The sequence below is a fragment of the Phymastichus coffea genome, unplaced genomic scaffold, assembly GCF_024137745.1.
Source record: "Phymastichus coffea isolate CEN01 unplaced genomic scaffold, Cenicafe_Pcof_1.1 PCOF00098, whole genome shotgun sequence".
Taxonomy (NCBI): domain Eukaryota; kingdom Metazoa; phylum Arthropoda; class Insecta; order Hymenoptera; family Eulophidae; genus Phymastichus; species Phymastichus coffea.
Window position 1 is genome coordinate 88,527 of NW_026706909.1, and position 17,309 is coordinate 105,835.

Here is a 17,309-nt window from a genome sequence, read left to right on the forward strand (position 1 = left end):
ATACAATTCTTACGCACGGCGCGTCGAACGCAAATATAGCCGGCAATAAATAAAAATATCCCTTTATTCTTTCTCATAGCCTTTCTCGAAAATATTTTTTTAGAAAAGAAAAGGAGACAAAAGAAAACGAAAATAAATACTGAACAACGCGATGAACTCTTCTTATTACAAAAAACTTCATCATATATCATTTTTCGAGTATTAAATACTGTAGGATTGTTTCTTGTTCAATCTATTTAGAAAAAGGATTATGTCTCTATTAATATATAAGCTACGGTGCCTACGTCCTTTTGTTTTTTTCGCACAACACATTCGCTTTATATCGAACGCGCGTCTTGGCCGGTTTTTAGCAACTTTTTAATGATGCGGGACAATGATTGTTCCTACAGAAATATAACTTCTGCTTGATGGAAAAAATACAAGGTTCTTAAGTATACAAGACGTAAAGTGTAAATTAGATAAAAGTTAACATATTTACAACTTAAGATATTAGTTAATGATTAAAGATATCCAACATAGTTGTATGTTTTTTCCCATCCGAAAGACAAAAAATAGTAATATTTAATTTCCAGATAGCTAGTAAGTGCAACAAACGAAATATATTGTATATAGTTAAACGTCAAAACTCAACATCTTTGTATGCAAATAAAAAAATACATACGTTAATAACAATAATTATCATCTTTCTGCTATATATACAATAATAATTCTCTCTTCTTTCCATTTATTATCTATTTATTTCAATGAAAATGCACTATGTGTTTTATCTATTTACATGACTGTTGTGAAAACACGCCTAAAAATGCTCCCGAGAAGGGTCTTTCTTTAATTAGGCCGCCCTTTAAAAATTGCAAGTATATATATGATCCTTCTCTTTTTCTTTTTATAGTAGAACGTCGCTTCGTCGCTTATTTGAATGTCTTTTACTCCATAAAAAAAAAAGAAAAAGAAAATAATAAATAAATAAAAATACAACCCCGGTAATGTTTGATTTTACTCGTCAATTTCTCACTATCATACACAGTCACTCGTTCGCAAAATTGACATTATACATATCCAAACAGGCGAAGTTCGTCTGTAATTGACTCGAATCCATGTTTACGCACTACAAATCAATACACGAGAGTAAAGATAATTAATAATTCTAAACGAGTTGAGTGAAATTGGGAACCTCTTGTACAAGTGGTGAAGTGGTCGAGGGTATGGCAAGCGAAGTATCCGGGCAGAATAATCGATGCCGACTCGAAGACGATGAGCACGGAGGACGTTGTGATTTTGGAAATAGACGCTCTCAAATGCTCTTTTTTTTGCGCCTCGCCTCGTCGCACGCCGCGAATAAATGCTGATACTCTGCTCGTGTACTTAATACATTCAGCACCATTTCTGCAATCCAACAAATTTTACATTTATATCGATTTGTTCGAAGAAGTTGAACGATAATAATTACAAATACCCACCGTGGTTAACGAATGTGTATTGATGCTCCCTTTGCATATGATGGAAGATCTTATCAGACTCGTCGCCTTGTATGTTTAGTGCTAGTCGCAATGCTTTCCTCAATTCTTGGACATTCAGTGTGTTACTTGAATTCGAACTGCAAACCTGCAAAAAATAAATCTAGTTGAAAAATTCTGTTTTCTTTTTAAATCAGTCACGGGTCTGTTGAAATCAAAACGTACTTCAAAAGCGATCTCCACGAGATCGAGTTCCGTGTTGGCATGTGCCATCGCCATCACCGTGAATATGTACTGTTCAAAGTCGATCGCTCCACAATGATGCTACAAACGTACAATTCGCTCATTAACTCAATGTTTTCTTGTAATCTGTCTTTTTAATTAACGTATTTTCTTGCTTTACAAATCTTATACCTTATCAAGAACTTTAAATAACAGATGAGCTGTGGCGTTGTTCTCGTCGAGACCTAACAACCGTGTGAAATCCTGATAGTCAACCGTCTCGGGAAATCTGTGTGTCTTTCGTCGTACGAGTTCTTCTTCGGTATTGTTTTTGGCCAAACTGAATTCAATAATTAAGTTATATTACATCGACTGTCGAATTAATTTTAGCTTATTCTTTCCATACTCACTCGAGTTTCAAACGCAACTTGTGCGCCTCGATGATAGCTGCGGCATTTGGTATGTGTAGCTGGTGCGCTTTGTTGATTATTCGACAGTCGTCGTATGTATAATCCGATACCGGAATTTTCAATGCTCTGCGAGTAATTGTTTTTCATTGACTTCTTCTTTCGTCGAAGAAATAATTGCATTTGGAAATTTTACTTACTCGGCCATAAGCCGTCGAACGTTGTTGGCGTAGAGCTTAGGATCTAACTTTTCAGCTTCGCTTGGCTTGTAAACCGGTAGGAATTCAATTTCGCAGCTGCTGTTTAGTTGCGTTAAGGTTAGCCATAATAACTTCAGCCTATAGTATTTTAAGCACAGAGTTTTATAACATTATCTTTCAAGTTCCGAAACTCAAAAAAAACCAATGAAAAAATACACTTACGCTCCAGGACCCTCCCAAGTCCAAGTGACAGTGTCGAGCTTGTTGGGATACCTAATGCAAACTGGCTGCACCGGCACTCCGGGGTAGAATGCACCGGCCTTGAATGTTATCAGACACGAGCGATTGGTGCACGTGCCTTCCGGGAATATCATCACCTGTAAAGTAACGAGGTAGAGAGAAAGTGTTTATGAATTAAAATTGGGTTATTGCCGCAGCAATGACTAACGAATGTCACGGTCAAAAACGGATATACCTCATTGACCTGCTTCTTTTTCTCATTCAAATACCCGACCTTGTTTCAATATTTCGAAATTCAAAGCTGCTCGCAGTTTTTGTACTATGGAGGGAATATAATGATACAAAGTGTCGGTATACCTGAGGCCAATCTTGTTTGGAAGTAGCACGTTCAATGATCTCCTTAACAGTATTCTGCCTTGAGTTCGGGTCATCTCGCCAGACGTACACCGGCTGCGTGTAATTTATTAATTCTGCAATTCCGCAGGCAAAACAGAAAGTACACTGTTATAACAACAAGTTTACAATGGTATATCTCAAAAATGCTATCGTCTCGTTTTCAACGATGCGCTCACATACGTCAAATGTGTGAATGGAATAATATATAACTCTGCTTTGCTCGCGACGATCGAACAATAAATAAATGACAAAAAAGCTCCCGCGTGAACACGTACTTCCTAAAAAGGGATTCTGTCCAGATTCTCGTCTGACGATGATTGATGGGAATCCCGTGACGTAGACGATGCCGCCGTCGATGAAAGTCGAATGTGGTGCGACCACGAGAATCGGTGCTTCCGTCCGACTTGCTTGCTTGCCTTTAACGATGATCTTCATACCACCTGCTTGATATGTGTGTCTGCCCAGCATACACAGATATGGAACCACTTTGCTACGAGAGTACCGACACGATACATATTTATTTATCTGTTTATGTTTGCTCGTTCCTTCTGTTTTACCGACTCTGACAAGACGATAGTTGTAATCGCGTCGGTAAAACAGAGCTACGATAGCATATTGATGGAATTGAAATCTACTTGGAAAAGAAATGATCATATCAAGATTCCAGAAGATAATTTAGAGTTTTTAGAAATCATGTGTCATTCTGTTTATTTACAAATTATCCGTATATTCGTCGAGTGCATCTAGATCAAGTACAAGATAAGGTTTTGTTACAATTAGGACCTGTTAATGAAAGCATAGTTAGTAAGTTGCTTTTAGATCTGTTAATCGATATACGTGTGGGTGCAAGTAGAATACTAGGTTATGTAAACTTATATTATCCCATTCACCATTTTCGTATATGTACATATCGTTCGTATTTTATATTTTCCGTAAGTATCATTCAATGAAACGATGATCGCAATTGCATTATCAGTTAGTCACAAATTCGTTTCTAAATTGCACAAAAAATACCGCTGCTACCAATTAATTACACATTCGCAGTTCTGTTTACGATGGCAATGTACAAACAAAAGAATGTTTTTCTTGTCAGCTAAAACTCGATAGGCCGCAGAACTTGATCAAAGCTCTCTAAGGCATACGATCGACTTCTCAATTTCTGCGACTTATCGCGCGCCACTGAAAAGAAAGCGTTAATTGATGACGAAGAGGAAACGTACTGCCGAAGAAAGGAAGCCGGCTGACCTCGGCCTTAGCGACGATGCTTGGGCCGCCAAGGTAGACGACCGGCAGCGCGTCGAAGAAGGTCGAGTGTGGCGCGAGCGCGAGTATCGGCGCTTCCTTCTGACCAGCTTGACGACCCTTTATCTTCAAGCAGTGAAAGCCACCGCAGATGAAGAACACCCGCATCACCCAGCAGACCACCACTCGTAAATCTCTATGTTTTTTTTTTGTTTTTTTTTACATCTAGTTAGTTGCAGAAGGTTTAGACTTGGGTGCTCGCATGCATGATTGATTCTACAGAAAAGTTACTATTACAGAGGGTGGACAATGCAGAATGTTATTTTACCGACGTGCTGTGTTATCGGCCAAGTGCAATTTTATAAAAAAAAAAGTAAAAATTGCGTTTTGTTGTTATTGCAAAAGCACGCTTCTGGATCAAACGGCAGAAGTGTAAGTGGTCGTTAAATCGACGATCGACGGCACGTCGTAAAATTGATCGGTAGAAAAGACATCGAGTGTCCCGCGCGAAACTGCCTGAAAGCGCAACATCCCAAGGCGCGCGAATGGATTTACGACGCAGCGCGCGTCACCCGCAAGACGGAAGAATTATGTAAAACGGCATTGGCTATATCGATCTTTCGTTTAATAATTCAGGCGCGAGAAAGTACCGTTTCGCTGTTTCCTTTATTTTTTTTTTTTTTTTTTTCATTCCGCCGACTTCTCCGGCATTTTCAACGCGTCACCTGCACCGCCTGAAGGAGGAAAAACAGAATGGGGAAAAGTGGACTCCTCGTGACTTCCGTCTCGCTTCTTTCATTCGAAACCAAATCCTCCGCGCCGTTAATTTTCACTCTTTCGAGCGACGTTCTTCCGTGAGAAAACAATTTCACGAGCGACGCTCGACTCGGCCGGATAAATAATTGGCGGAGGCGCGACGTGGTCTGAAAACTGAAAGTTTCGCGCGGTCGAATCGCGAGGGGGACGCTGAAAAAGTTGAGTAATTGCAAGCCCACGTGCACGGGTACAGCTGGAATAATCATCGGCTTAAGGCTGCTCTACTGCGGACAACGGAAGCGAAAAAGAAAGACGGGCGCTTGAGATCGAAGTTGGGAGATCATGCAGTTGCAGCTCGACGGCGCTCTCGAGAGAGCGAGTTGCGCTTTCGGCTCGTTAAAGCTACGTTTGAGCGGAGAAAGTTGGCGGCCCTGAGGGCACGCGCGCGAGAAGAGATCGAAAAGACTCACCGCCTCCATCCCTTGAGGGGTTCCCTTCTGAGGTCCTCTTCGGTGACGCCGTAGAGCCCGACCGAGGCCAACAGCCAGGCGACCACTACCAACACCGTGATCGCAAACAACCTGATTGGCAAAAGCGCTACCGTTAGGAAGGCCAGCTGCAAACCAAAACATTGTCGTTTGCTTAGAGGCAACTTCTGTCGTCGGACGTTCGTGTCTGTCCATTTCAAGTTTTTCAACAACATGGTCTATAGTCGACACACCGACGCGTCGATGAAAATCCACGCAAGACTTTTATTGCCATCGCGAGAAGTCGATCGATGAACTACACCGTAGTACGCCGACTGCCGTTACATTCCCGGACGCTCGGCCTCTCATTGTCCTTCGATTGAGCGTGCGATCGCCGCGAACAAACGGAACTCGCGTCGGGCGCATGGTCCAACGATAGAAGCGCGAATCCAATGGGATTTATCGGACTCTGTACTTTAGATTGGATTACAGCCGATGGATTGATTGTCGTCTCGTTCGTAAATGCATTTTAAGCGTTTCCATTCCAAGCAATCGTTATCATTCGACGTTGGCTACTGGCCGGTCTCGCGAAACTATCGATTTCCAAAGCGGCAATGAATCACGGATGACCATAAGCGAGGTAACCGACTCGGACGAGGATTTAACAGAGATCCCAGTACACTTTCGTCGGAATTCCGATTGCGCGAATCGGCGTACGAGACCAAACAACAAAAAAAAAACATTCGAGCCGTCAAGGTCGGCGCTATCACGCTGTGAACCCGCGCGGAGCCGAGGTGCCTGAATAACCGTTCCGGAGAAACGTTAGCCGTTATATCGCGCTCTCACGCATCGCGCGGAGGTCGACGGCCTTTTATGTGGGACTCGCGTTAACGCGGCGATCCGTGGCTAGCGCGAATTTTCGGCCCCGTTCGTTCGTCCGCCGTCTCTTTTTGCGTTTGTTTTTTCGCCTCGCCGCGCGAATGGGGAAAATCTCAGCGCTGAATCGGCGATGCATAAATCCCGGCGAGGCTCTCCGCGAAAGAAGAAAGTGCTCGTAAAATAAATCGTTACCACGGAGACCACGGAAGGCTGATCTGTTTTCCCTCGTTGTTCGCCTCTAGTTGCCCGCCGCGCGCTCTAGTTTTTGCAATTCCTTTGTAGCCAAAAGCGGGACGCAACGCAGAGAGAGAGAGAGAGAGAGAGAGAGAGAGAGAGAGAGAGAGAGAAAGTTTTGCAAATCGGCCAAATTGAAGCGAAAGAAAAGCGAGCTCGAACGCTGCGCTCGATTGGAGAAGGGGAAGGAGAAGTAAAATTTTTGCGTCCTCGTCTGCACTCTTATCGTTCGGGGATCGATTTTCTCGCGGAGAGATCCCGTAATTTTGTTCCGTGACGAGGGCTCGACGGCTCGTCAAAGAGCATCGCGCGGAGCGACGCCTGTCGCGACGAGGAGCCGGCGGTACATCATGCCGTTTTAGATCGAGGTTACGGGGCTGCACGGCGGCGAGAAGAGCGACGCCGCGGAAATGTGGACCTCTAGAGAGAGAGAGAGAGAGACGACGACGACGACGGCCGGGAACGGAAGCAGTTCGCGAACCGCATATCGAGGTCGAGAGCGCGATTGTCCTTGACCTTGCGCTTCGCGATCGTACGTTTCTATTCTCCCGGTCAATCCTTGATGGAGCTCGCGCGCAGCCTTGAGCCGCCGCACATGCAACGTACGTAGACTTGATCGATCGCTGCGGCCTCAAACGCACCAATCTCTCTCTCTCTCTCTCTCACTCTCTTTCCGTACATATGTCAAGCGAAAGTTTCGATTTTTAGTTCGGCCTAAAGCTGCGAATGTGCAAATCCTCGGGGAAGTTATTAGATGCGGAGGCGAGCGTGTTTTATTCTCTTTCTCTCCGCGGTGGAAAGTTTAGCACAGAGATGCGCGCTTCCGACTGATTACGCGTGGGCGCGAGCGTCGAAGCAATTCGCACTTCAAAGAAGAGAAATAAAGAGCAACTCGTGGATTTGTCTTTATTTATTTTTTTAAAGAGAGGCAGCTTATCCGCGGTTCACCGCGGAAAAGGTGCGTTACGCGATGCGGCCAGCCCCTGACATCATACGACTCTCCGCGCGGTTCGACGCTAAAAACGACGCACGCGCGCAGTGCGACACCGGCTGAAGGTCGCGCCGCGTCGCTTTGCCGGCGGATCGGTTTCGCCGTCGTCGATCGCGTAATCGAGCTACGACCGATTCGCGCAGTAAATTTGCACATCGGCTGCGGGCCGTTGCCTTTCGTGATTTCTTTTCCAAGCCACTCGCCGAATGAGGCTTCTTCAAAACGGGGACCGATAACTCGGAGCTTCGATCGACACGCGGACACACGGAACGATTCGGGTTATCGGTATTCGATGAGCCATCGCACCGAGAGTAACGTCGCGTGCAGCAGCGCCACGACGACACAAAAAGCCCCACTCGACCCTCTTTCAGCTGACTCGCCGAAACTCGGTCGGGCAGTATTCCAGACGGGCAAGGGGGTTTGACGTAGAAATTTTCGGGCGAGCGCCGTCCGTTAAATTTGCGCGCATGATCGGGATTGGCCGCGGTGTCGGTCGAGGCGAACAGGCGCCGACCTACTTTGCCATCGCGAGGCGCTTCCTCTCTTATCTTGTTCTTTCGACAATGCTCTGTTGCGTTGTACGGCCGAGGGCAAGAGCGCGCGGTGCTTTTCGGGATCGATCCATTCGCAACTGACGAACTTGCAACGAGGCGATGGACTGAAGGGAGGCGAGCGAGTTTCAATGTATAGCTGGGGCGCGTCAAAATGTGACTCGCTCGGGAGGAAAAGAAATTTTCCGCGCGATCCCCGGCTGATTAAAGCCTCGAAACTCGACTTTTATTTATCGCCGACTTGAACCCGCGAGAATGAACTTAAACTTTTTGGCGCGAGTTGTAACTTCGACTGGCCCAACGCCAAGGTAATGTCATAGACTGCGAATGTCTCTTGTAATTTCGTACGGAGTCTTTTCGGCCGCTCCGCGAATTAATGAGTTTGTCTTTCGAGTTGAAGTGCGTCGGTGAAAAACGTTATCGTCCTTAAATCTTTGAGGTCGATTGCGATTTTTCTACTTTTGTTGTTCGACTTGCGTTACCAATTTCTTTTCTTCGCTTTTCGTTCGAACTGAATTTTTTGTTTGCTGTAATTTATTGCCTGCTTTTGTTTCGCGTTTCTTTTATTTCTAAAGAAGAAAAAACGCATATATGCATATTTTTGCAGGAAAAGAAAAGAAAGAAATGAATGGGAGTAAACCAGTAACGATTTTAACGACCTCGTTCCTCAGAAACGAGAAAACGCAGACGCTTAATCCCCAATATCGGATACTAGCTTGCCTAACATTCTAATTTTCGTTCTATTATTACAGTGAGGCTGCGCGCGGTAGAGAGACGATAAGGTAAATGACGCTCGGCCAACGAGAAGGACAGATCGCGCGGCAATCGAGCCTTCGCGTCTGCCTTTACGGGCGGCCGACCAACGGAACTCCGATTCTGGCCCGCGCGCTTTCTCGCTGTTCGACTGGCGCGGCTTCCATTCCGGAACCTCTCGACGGCGAACTTTCCTCGCGAGCTCTGGCTCTCCGAGTCACGCTTAGCCGCCTTCGACGGTCCGTTTGACGGGAACGGGAGCCGATGACGTCGCTTCGAAATGGCATCGCCGCTCGGATTTTACGAACGCGTTCGCCATCTCGCCGGCATCGTTACTCCCGATTCCAACTTCTGAGCTGTTTACAAACAACCGAGTAGATGCGCCTTTTGTGAAATTAACACGGGTTGGTATTCCGTCGGGAAGCCCGAATTTAGGAGAGAATAACGACAGCCGCGTCATGCCGGGGTATGGACTCGTAACAAAAAGAGAGCGCTTGACTTCTTTCCTTCCCCTCCGGTCGTCAAGAACGAGAACGAAACAAGAGTCCCCGAGAGGCGTTTCAAAACAACGTCGCGCGAAATTACGAGCTCCCTCGAACGTCGATTACGCCTGGCTGTTCAAATTCGATATACACGTGACCCGATGCCCCTCGAGCGCGCGTGTACGTCCGTTCGTCGCGCGTTCGTGGGTCTTCGAAATCCAGTGACCTTTTCGCGTGCCTCGCCGTATCTCCGACGTGTATATATACCACAAGTGCGTTTGCGCGAGCAACGAGATTTGAAAGTCACGTAAGGGAGAGGATTCGGAGGATCGCACGCGCACGAGCGGTAAAAGTTTTCGCGCGAGCGCATAAATTGCACTTTCCCGGAGATCTGCACTGGTCGCGGGGACCGCGCGCGTTCGCAATCCTCGCAACCTAGAAAATCATTGGAAGCGACCATCATCCCCCTCCCCATCCGCCGAATAATTCTCGCCGAGCGGGGCGTTTCGTTTCGCGGGATGGTTAATTCGCGAATTGAATCCTCGTCGAGAAACGCGATCCGATCAGACGAGCACGCGCGAGCGTCGTCGAAAATCCGACAGATCGTTTTGCCCGAAAAGCGGTAGCGGCCCACCTTTCACCGACGAAAGAACGACGCTGCAGCCAGCGGAAGTGCATCTCTACGGCGCGCCCGAGTGGAGGGATTGTGGGACACGGGAGCATGCCTGAGCGAATGTGGCACGAGAACTGCCGGCGCACTGGGCCGACATCGCTTGCTCGGTCTCTCGCGGTCGTCGAAACCTACGGCGTGAGACGATTTCCCTTACCCGCGCGAACGCAAATTGCCGGCGCTCGAGCGCGTGTGTCTGCGGATTGCCGACGAGAGGGCTGACTTTTTTCGCGTCTTTTTCAATTGCAATGACGTTCCCGCTCGAAGTGGTAGAAAGCTGTCATATTTTACATATGGATAGGGTTTATTGAAAATACATTATTTTTGTACACCACTTGGATCCTTTCGAGCATAATATTGTATTTCACAACGACATGTAGGCCAACGTTTCGACATCAAAAACCTAAGTTTCAAATTGATATTCATTTTAACATGATTTGATTACAGAGTAATTGACAAGCTGATTAATAAATTAAGTAGTATTATCAGATTATACACTTATTTATGAGTTATCTTTTGAAAATTCAGTGTTAAACATTGTATATTTTTAGCCTTGAAAAGGAGGATAAATCCTCGAAATGTTGACCGGTATATTTTTATGAAGTACAATATAATGTTCGAAATGATCCAAATGGTGTACGAAAAATAATTTATTTTTAATAAAGCTTATCCATATGTAAATTGAATATAATGTGAGCATCTCGTAAGAGAAATTGTTTTAATTAGCTATCGTATTTCAAGTCTAGCTGTAGCTTGGAAGATTCTTAAAAAATATTTTTGCATCTTTAAGTGAGTTTCACGTGCGCCGCTTCAACGTAATAAATAAAAGAAAGTTTAGCATAGCCTCTTCGAATAAAAACTGAAGGTATAATTTGTTCACACGCGTCGATATTCGCTTACATCAAGTAGAGGATATACGCGAAGAAGAAGCTGAACAAACGTCCTGACGTTTTTCCGCCCCTAAATTGACGGCCTCGGGGATAAGCTTGTCACCGGAGGATTAATTTTCCAGCAGCTAATGGTCCATCAATCGATCAGAAACTATAGGAAGAGAATCCTATCAAGCCAAGCCTTTTAGGAGCTTTAGGCAATATGTATATTTTTTTCGATACTTCAAGCCAACCTCAGTTACGCACAATTGGCATGTCTCCGAATATCAATTAACCTCACGTTACATAAAAAAACTACAATTTATTCCATTTACAAAATAACATTCGTATTGCATAACATTTATCATTTAATGACAGTGTAAAAAGTAACAGTATTAAACATAACAATGAAACAACAACTTGTGTGTTTTACGATACAAAAAAAAATACAGTTCGGTGCCCTACAAGCGAAAGTCTCGAGAAAACGCGGCATTGCGCGCACGAAAACAAGATGGGAAAGTTGTATGTCATTAGGTCATTATAGTCGGCTGTATAGCAGGTAAACGTGTACCAGAACTTTACATACCATGATAGCGCGGCCTCTTCCGAAGCACACTGAATAATTACATTTTCCTCCGATCGATGATCTTGCGATCTCCATAGCCAGTGAAAGGCATAATTTACGAATCGCTGAATTTTTTTCGGCGCCGATAGAATCTTGGAAAACTCTTGGTCGGGGCCCCTTCGGGAGAGTTTCGATGATGCATTGGTAAAAACGGATTTGGCCACTGACGAGCGTGCGCCTTTTTTCGGTTCGTTTGCGCTCGATCGCGTCGATCAAGCCGCGCGATGTCGATCACCTGCCGGAAAAGTTTAGCGGGGGCAAAAAAAAAAAAATCTCCCGCAACGGAGCAGAGAAGCAGCGCGCGCGAGAAAAGAATAGGCCGGGCTCATTCCGTCGAGCGTTTAGTCCAGAAACGAAAGTTCTACGAGAGGAGGCCTTTCACTGCTTGCAAAAGGAAAGGAAGCGCGCATCCGTTCAAAAACCATTTACTCAGGGCAATCGATCACTGTGTTTTTACTAGGAATAGGCACAAATGAGCGCAACTTGCATTTTGTTTTTCGGTAGCGACAAGAATTTATGTTGATTTCTCTTTTGGTCGACTCAGCGATCGGAAGCTTCGATAGTCCGAATGCACCATGGGACGTACTCTTTGGGCTGTGAGATCGAACATTTTTCATCAACACGTAACGGAGGTTTCCGCAAACGCGACGATTTCACAATCAAAACAAGAAAAAAAAAACTTTCGCAGGTGAATCACCTCTCTCGCGCCGTTGTGAGTGTCTATGCGCATGTTTTGTTGCACTCAGCGATTTTCACTCGCTGGCGCGGGCACATACCCAAGGAAGAAGAAAAAACCGGACTTGACTTCCGCGATAGAAAGTATTCGCGAGAGATCACGTTCAAGGATCCGACATCAAACCTTTCGCAAATTGAGAAGGGAAACACATAATATTGACGAATGTGTTGATATTCGTTGATTTTTTTTCGGTGTATTATGGAAAAATTCTTTCAATTTCGAAAGCCGTGCGCTAGTTACGCGTGTATCGTTGACAGTTTCATCTTGTTTTTTTCTCAAAAATGGTTTGAGTTGCGCGATAGTCACTCGTTTACTAATTGATTAGCTGACTGATATTCAGATATTTAAAGAAATCTTTGCGTTAATGATATTTAAAAATGCATAGCAACCTATATATAACGTCTGCATAGTTGTTTTACGGGCCATTATTGCGATTTATGATAATTTGCATACCGGAAAACAAAGAAAATTTTAGTGAACTTTCGGATAACTATATAGACACAAGGAAGTGGTTTCAAAACACACGGGTAAATATAATATCAGCTCCGTTGTTATAGTACAAGTGAAATTTTTTTTTGAATATTTTACGAATGGCAATAAAGATTCAAGTTGAAACTTCCTTCATATCTGAAACTTGATTATAAAAACCTTAATTTAAAACCACTTTTGAAATTTTTGAAAACGTTTTTTTGCATAACCAATATTCAAAATGCGACGAATTCTTTACATGTTACATTTGAGCAATTAAATTTTCGTTATTAAAGAAATTGATTAAAAAATACTTTGGAACTTAAAAGCTTTTAAAAATGAAATCAAATTTACCCGCACTTTACCTACTCAAGAATTTAAAAAGTAAATAACACGTAAGCTAATGCATGCCGCACATCGCCCGAGTCGTATACATCTAGAAGAGCAATGCGACATTAGGCACAGATAAATACAGCTGTTTGCACCATTCTAATAAAAGGCAATTGGTTTTTTCATGTCTGTCGCAAAACTTGGCTCGCATTCGCGGGTGAAAGTGAAATTTTTTTTAGTGGAGTAATAACAAGTTTTGCCAGCGGCATTTTTCTTTTTTTAACAAATACAGTTGTTTCCTTCTTAATCTAATTAAAATCTTCGTCTCGCGCAAAACTCTCCGTTCTTCCAGTTGTATTCGAGTTATCTCTGTTATCATGAAAAAGAAAAGAGAAAACGTGTAGTATACGAAAACAAGAATCGATTCCTCTCCACCCTCCCCACTCTTTCTCTGTATAATCTTGGGATACACGCCGCCGCATCGACGGTTTCACGTGCAACGGGACCAGTAGACACCTTTCTCGCTTTGCTCGTTCGTCATATACATATACCATAATTCAAACACTTTATACATCACTTTCTAATTGAACTCTCTCTTGCTCCTCATTCTTCGCTCGCGACATCTGGCAGTTTCGAATCGCCACTTCTGACAGCCCAACGAAGGAAACAAAAACAAACAAATCGACATTCAGCTTATCAGACAAAGTGATGTACCTTAAATTTTTCGTAAGTAGTCTCAAGCTCGAGACGATGCACAAAAGGGTTGAGTATATCAGTAGTAGTGGGCTGCTCGTCCATGTTATCATCTTTAGGTTTGCCATTGGACAGCATCCCGTTCTCCGCTTCGATGGTTATCTCGTCCAGCGATTCGATTTCCTTAGTGCTTCTGTATCTCATGATTCTTTACTCGAAGCGACAATGAGAAAAACGGAGCTCGTCAATATTCGTATATACGTTTGGTCGGATGTCGAGAGATCACACGCGAAACATCACTGCATAATGCTGCACGCACTGACAAATCGATTCGCACTCGCGCCCTCTTCCGCATACGACTTGCCGCATCGGCGCCGGATCGGGGAATGAGTCCAAACTCTTCTGCGCAGACACGCGCCAGCACTCGTCGTGTGCGCGCTCTCCTTCTCTCTCTTTCTCGCACTCGGAAGAGGTGGGGCACAGCGGGTAACGGCGGCTTGACAAAAGGTAGGGGAGAGACGGAAAATATGGGCTCTTCTTTGGCGGTTAAACGTATGTGTACGTGTTCGTACGAATTAAATGACAATTTACTCGCGTATATAAATCCCTTGCGGGTCAATATAATGGACGAAAGTGCCGAACGTGACACAAGCTTTCGGCGGTCTCGCGGAAACTGCGCGGGGGACAACGCTGCCGCGCACGTGCAGGGTCGTAAAGACGTTAACCGACACATTTTTCACGCCTGTAAGCAGACGAGCGACTTACGATACGTGCGCAATGCAAAGATAAACTCAAATGATGCAATCGAGCGCGAAACAAAAAGAAAATTGATGCATGATTACGCGACTGGCAATTCAATAGAGCTTGACAGGTGCGAATCGGGCTTGCGTCATTGACATTGTTGTTTGCCATTTGTAACACGTAACCGTGTTCGAAGCGGGCTTCCTCTCTCTAAATGCACTTGGTCAATTATCGAGGTATTGTGTAATCATGTACATGCATTCGAATATTGTAATTAATTTTGTAATTTGGGTGTTTTATTAATGTCGAGCGATAACGAGCACATTTTTAACTTCGATTAAAAAAAAAAATTCCGATCTGATGTAAAATAAAAGAATGTTTTCTCGTTTCATCCCTTGGATCAGCAAGCGCACCTATTGGTTTCCCCAAAAGAACACGTCAATATAACATTTGGAGTTGGAATGCGAGCTAAAGTGGAACAAAGCGACGCATGCGCGTACGGCGAATTAACCGCATGTAACGTAACCTCAGTCGCACCAAGAAAAAAGATACAAAGATGTAACAATGAATAAGGAATCGCACAAGTGTTTGATAAATTTCTACTCGAAATTAGAGTCGACAGACACCAAGTGGAAGGAAATACAGGCGAGTACCAATAATGTGCTGAAAGTTTTGAAACATCGAATCGAACAACTGCGGCATGTCAGAAGGTAAAAATTAAAAAAAACCGAAAAGATTGTCGTTCCTTGGTAATGTCCGAGTATATTGATCGATGACAGGTTTTTTAATTTAATGATCTCGAATCAAATACTTAATATCCATAAATGATGTTGATTTTTGAAAACACGGTGAATGCGCATTCACAACAATCATACACCACGTGTTATAATTAACTCGCGGTCTGTCCGCTTGGCGTCGACACTTTCTTACAGTTCGGAAGTCGATAATGCAGAACTCTGTAAAGTGGAGGAATTGCGCGAACGACTCGTCGCCAAGATTCTTGCGGGAATCGAGGACGAGGTTGCTCTTGTCCACGAGGCTATCGCTAAGTTGAATAATTATAGTCAGGTGAGTGAAAAGTTTTCACTGTGATTTGAAAATGTCGATTCGAGCGAACAAATTAAAGAAGGAATGTAAGGAACAATTATAATTGTGTTAATCAAATACTGAATAACATGTAATTTAAAACGCAAGAACTATATGAAAAGTCCATGTGACTTATTTAATAGTTATTTAATATGGGCTTAATTTTCGATGCTTCATACATTTCAATTTTATATATATATATATATATATATATATATATATATATATACTTTTCCGAAGTGAATTTGATTCTTGAATTGAAAAAACCGTTTGAAAATAAGTCTTTTCTTTCCTGTAAAAAATAATTACTTTTAATATTTTCCAATTTTTCAAACGACATAATTTCATCGACACTGCCGTCCTTTAAATCGCACCTGCACACACAAATGTTGTCAAGCTGTCCTTTCGACCCGCAGGATTTGAAGCAACGCTTGGCGAATCTCGAAACAACCCTAAATGGCTCGTCTCTGAGCGACGAGCGTATGAAGGAGCTGGTCGAGGGAACTGGTCGCAGGCCGAGATTGGATTTACTAATCGAATGGGCGATCGACGCCTGCGATTTTTATCACAACTTGTATCCTTTTCCGTACCATTACGTCCAACGGTAATCACGTGCACTGTCACGGCGACGCTGTAAGGAGAAGAGAGTATCCTCGATCGGGAAATAAATAGGGCGTGAGTAATCAGCCCTTTATTCGGTCGGTCGGGCAAATCCTTCGTTTCGTCTTGGCGTCTGTTGTTCTCTTCTCCCGCGATTCGGTGGCGAATCACCTCGCAACGAGGCTCTCGCAATTAGAGAAAGATTAAAATCCAATGAGGATTGAAGTCAGCACCGAGTAAACGATAATGAGAGATTGAAAGAGCGGACGTTTGCCCGGCTTGTTTGCGGCTATCGATGCGAGGGGCTGCGACACTTTGCCGAAAGGAGGGCAGCTTGGTGAAATGTGGCGTCATTACGACTGGCTTTTCAACTTTTATAGGCTCTAATTGCCACTCCACTTGAGCTTATGATTCTCGCAGTATTTTCAGTATTTTATGAACTAGTCCACCTCTCATTCATCTCTAACTAGCAGTCGTACTTCCGACGTGTTGTGTATATTCTTTTTAATGGTCCGAGCATGCCGTATTTCTGTTCGACGAGCATGCAGCTCCGTGGCGAGTAAATAGATAACGGGTTAATGAAGTCTGATAAAGAAGAAAAAAACTGCCAAACATATAATCGATTATTCGCCTAATGGATACCAGAAGTATATCGGAATTTATGAGCATAAATGCGGTACATTGAAAATCGAAACTAACGTTCGCTTCGTCCTCTAGTTGGTCAGTCGAACCACGAAGCGTAGCATCACTCGAGCGCCCTACTCACGAAAAAAAAAAAATTAAGTTCTCGTCCCCTTTTTCCAATCTCTCGAGCCGTTGATCTAAAAAGAAAACAAGTCGAAGAAATTCCTAAGCACTCAATAACGTTCAGATATCTCAGTCTGAAAGCATCGTTGAAGGATTTGGACTACAGTGACGAAGGTTGTGTAGACAAGTTGTCCGCATCGTTGGTGGAGCCGCAGCTTGCTCGGGAAAAAATCGATTGTGAGTATATGCGTCCAACCTCGCGGCGCGCTATATGCATGTGAATCTCGCTCTCACACGCCTTTCATTTGCTTTCAGATATACTCACTCTAACGCAGTTCCTCGCCAGCGAGACTCCTTAGCTTTGTCTTCTTTTTTTATTGTTGTTGTTTACAAATAAACGATATTTTTGCACAAGGCTAGCACCGCCTCGTTGGTTACTGAAACATCAACCGTCGACACGCGCATAGTCT

The 17,309-nt window shown here is 44.0% G+C and overlaps 2 protein-coding genes across 4 annotated transcripts; one reads left to right on the top strand and one right to left on the bottom strand.

Moving 5' to 3' along the window:
• Positions 1 to 8: 8 nt before the first annotated feature.
• LOC131669959 (lysophosphatidylcholine acyltransferase) lies at positions 9 to 14,046 on the bottom strand. Of its 2 annotated transcripts, none has more exons than XM_058945193.1 (11): positions 13,687 to 14,046; positions 5,388 to 5,533; positions 3,195 to 3,409; positions 2,881 to 2,993; positions 2,506 to 2,660; positions 2,284 to 2,421; positions 2,087 to 2,212; positions 1,869 to 2,016; positions 1,680 to 1,778; positions 1,458 to 1,602; positions 9 to 1,383 (listed from the first exon to the last, which is right to left on the bottom strand). In XM_058945193.1, exons 1-11 carry the CDS (start codon positions 13,867 to 13,869, stop codon positions 1,292 to 1,294), a joined length of 1,560 nt encoding a protein of 519 aa, XP_058801176.1. In that variant the 5' UTR covers positions 13,870 to 14,046; the 3' UTR covers positions 9 to 1,291. The 2 variants fall into 2 exon arrangements, with proteins under 2 accessions (XP_058801176.1, XP_058801175.1); XM_058945192.1 differs by lacking the exon at positions 3,195 to 3,409 and adding an exon at positions 4,140 to 4,357 and having other exon boundaries at positions 16 to 1,383; positions 13,687 to 14,042.
• A 35-nt stretch (positions 14,047 to 14,081) lies between these two features.
• LOC131669962 (uncharacterized) lies at positions 14,082 to 17,277 on the top strand. 2 transcript variants are annotated; one of them, XM_058945197.1, is made up of 6 exons: positions 14,082 to 14,172; positions 14,811 to 15,116; positions 15,339 to 15,474; positions 15,909 to 16,066; positions 16,964 to 17,076; positions 17,155 to 17,277. In XM_058945197.1, exons 2-6 carry the CDS (start codon positions 14,971 to 14,973, stop codon positions 17,196 to 17,198), a joined length of 597 nt encoding a protein of 198 aa, XP_058801180.1. In that variant the 5' UTR covers positions 14,082 to 14,172; positions 14,811 to 14,970; the 3' UTR covers positions 17,199 to 17,277. The 2 variants fall into 2 exon arrangements, with proteins under 2 accessions (XP_058801180.1, XP_058801181.1); XM_058945198.1 differs by lacking the exon at positions 14,082 to 14,172 and having other exon boundaries at positions 14,803 to 15,116.
• The last annotated feature ends 32 nt before the right edge of the window (positions 17,278 to 17,309 follow it).

Excerpts from the sequence above, each read along its gene's own strand:
- LOC131669959 (XM_058945192.1), bottom strand. The coding sequence starts at position 13,869 with ATGAGATACAGAAGCACTAAGGAAATCGAATCGCTGGACGAGATAACC. Across the intron at positions 5,534-13,686 it reads CTACTTACGAAAAATTTAAG|CTGGCCTTCCTAACGGTAGC; the intron begins GTACATCACTTT and ends TTTGGTTTGCAG. Across the intron at positions 1,779-1,868 it reads TATTTAAAGTTCTTGATAAG|CATCATTGTGGAGCGATCGA; the intron begins GTATAAGATTTG and ends GTACGTTTGTAG.
- LOC131669962 (XM_058945197.1), top strand. The coding sequence starts at position 14,971 with ATGAATAAGGAATCGCACAAGTGTTTGATAAATTTCTACTCGAAATTA. Across the intron at positions 15,117-15,338 it reads CAACTGCGGCATGTCAGAAG|TTCGGAAGTCGATAATGCAG; the intron begins GTAAAAATTAAA and ends ACTTTCTTACAG. Across the intron at positions 16,067-16,963 it reads TGCGATTTTTATCACAACTT|ATATCTCAGTCTGAAAGCAT; the intron begins GTATCCTTTTCC and ends AATAACGTTCAG.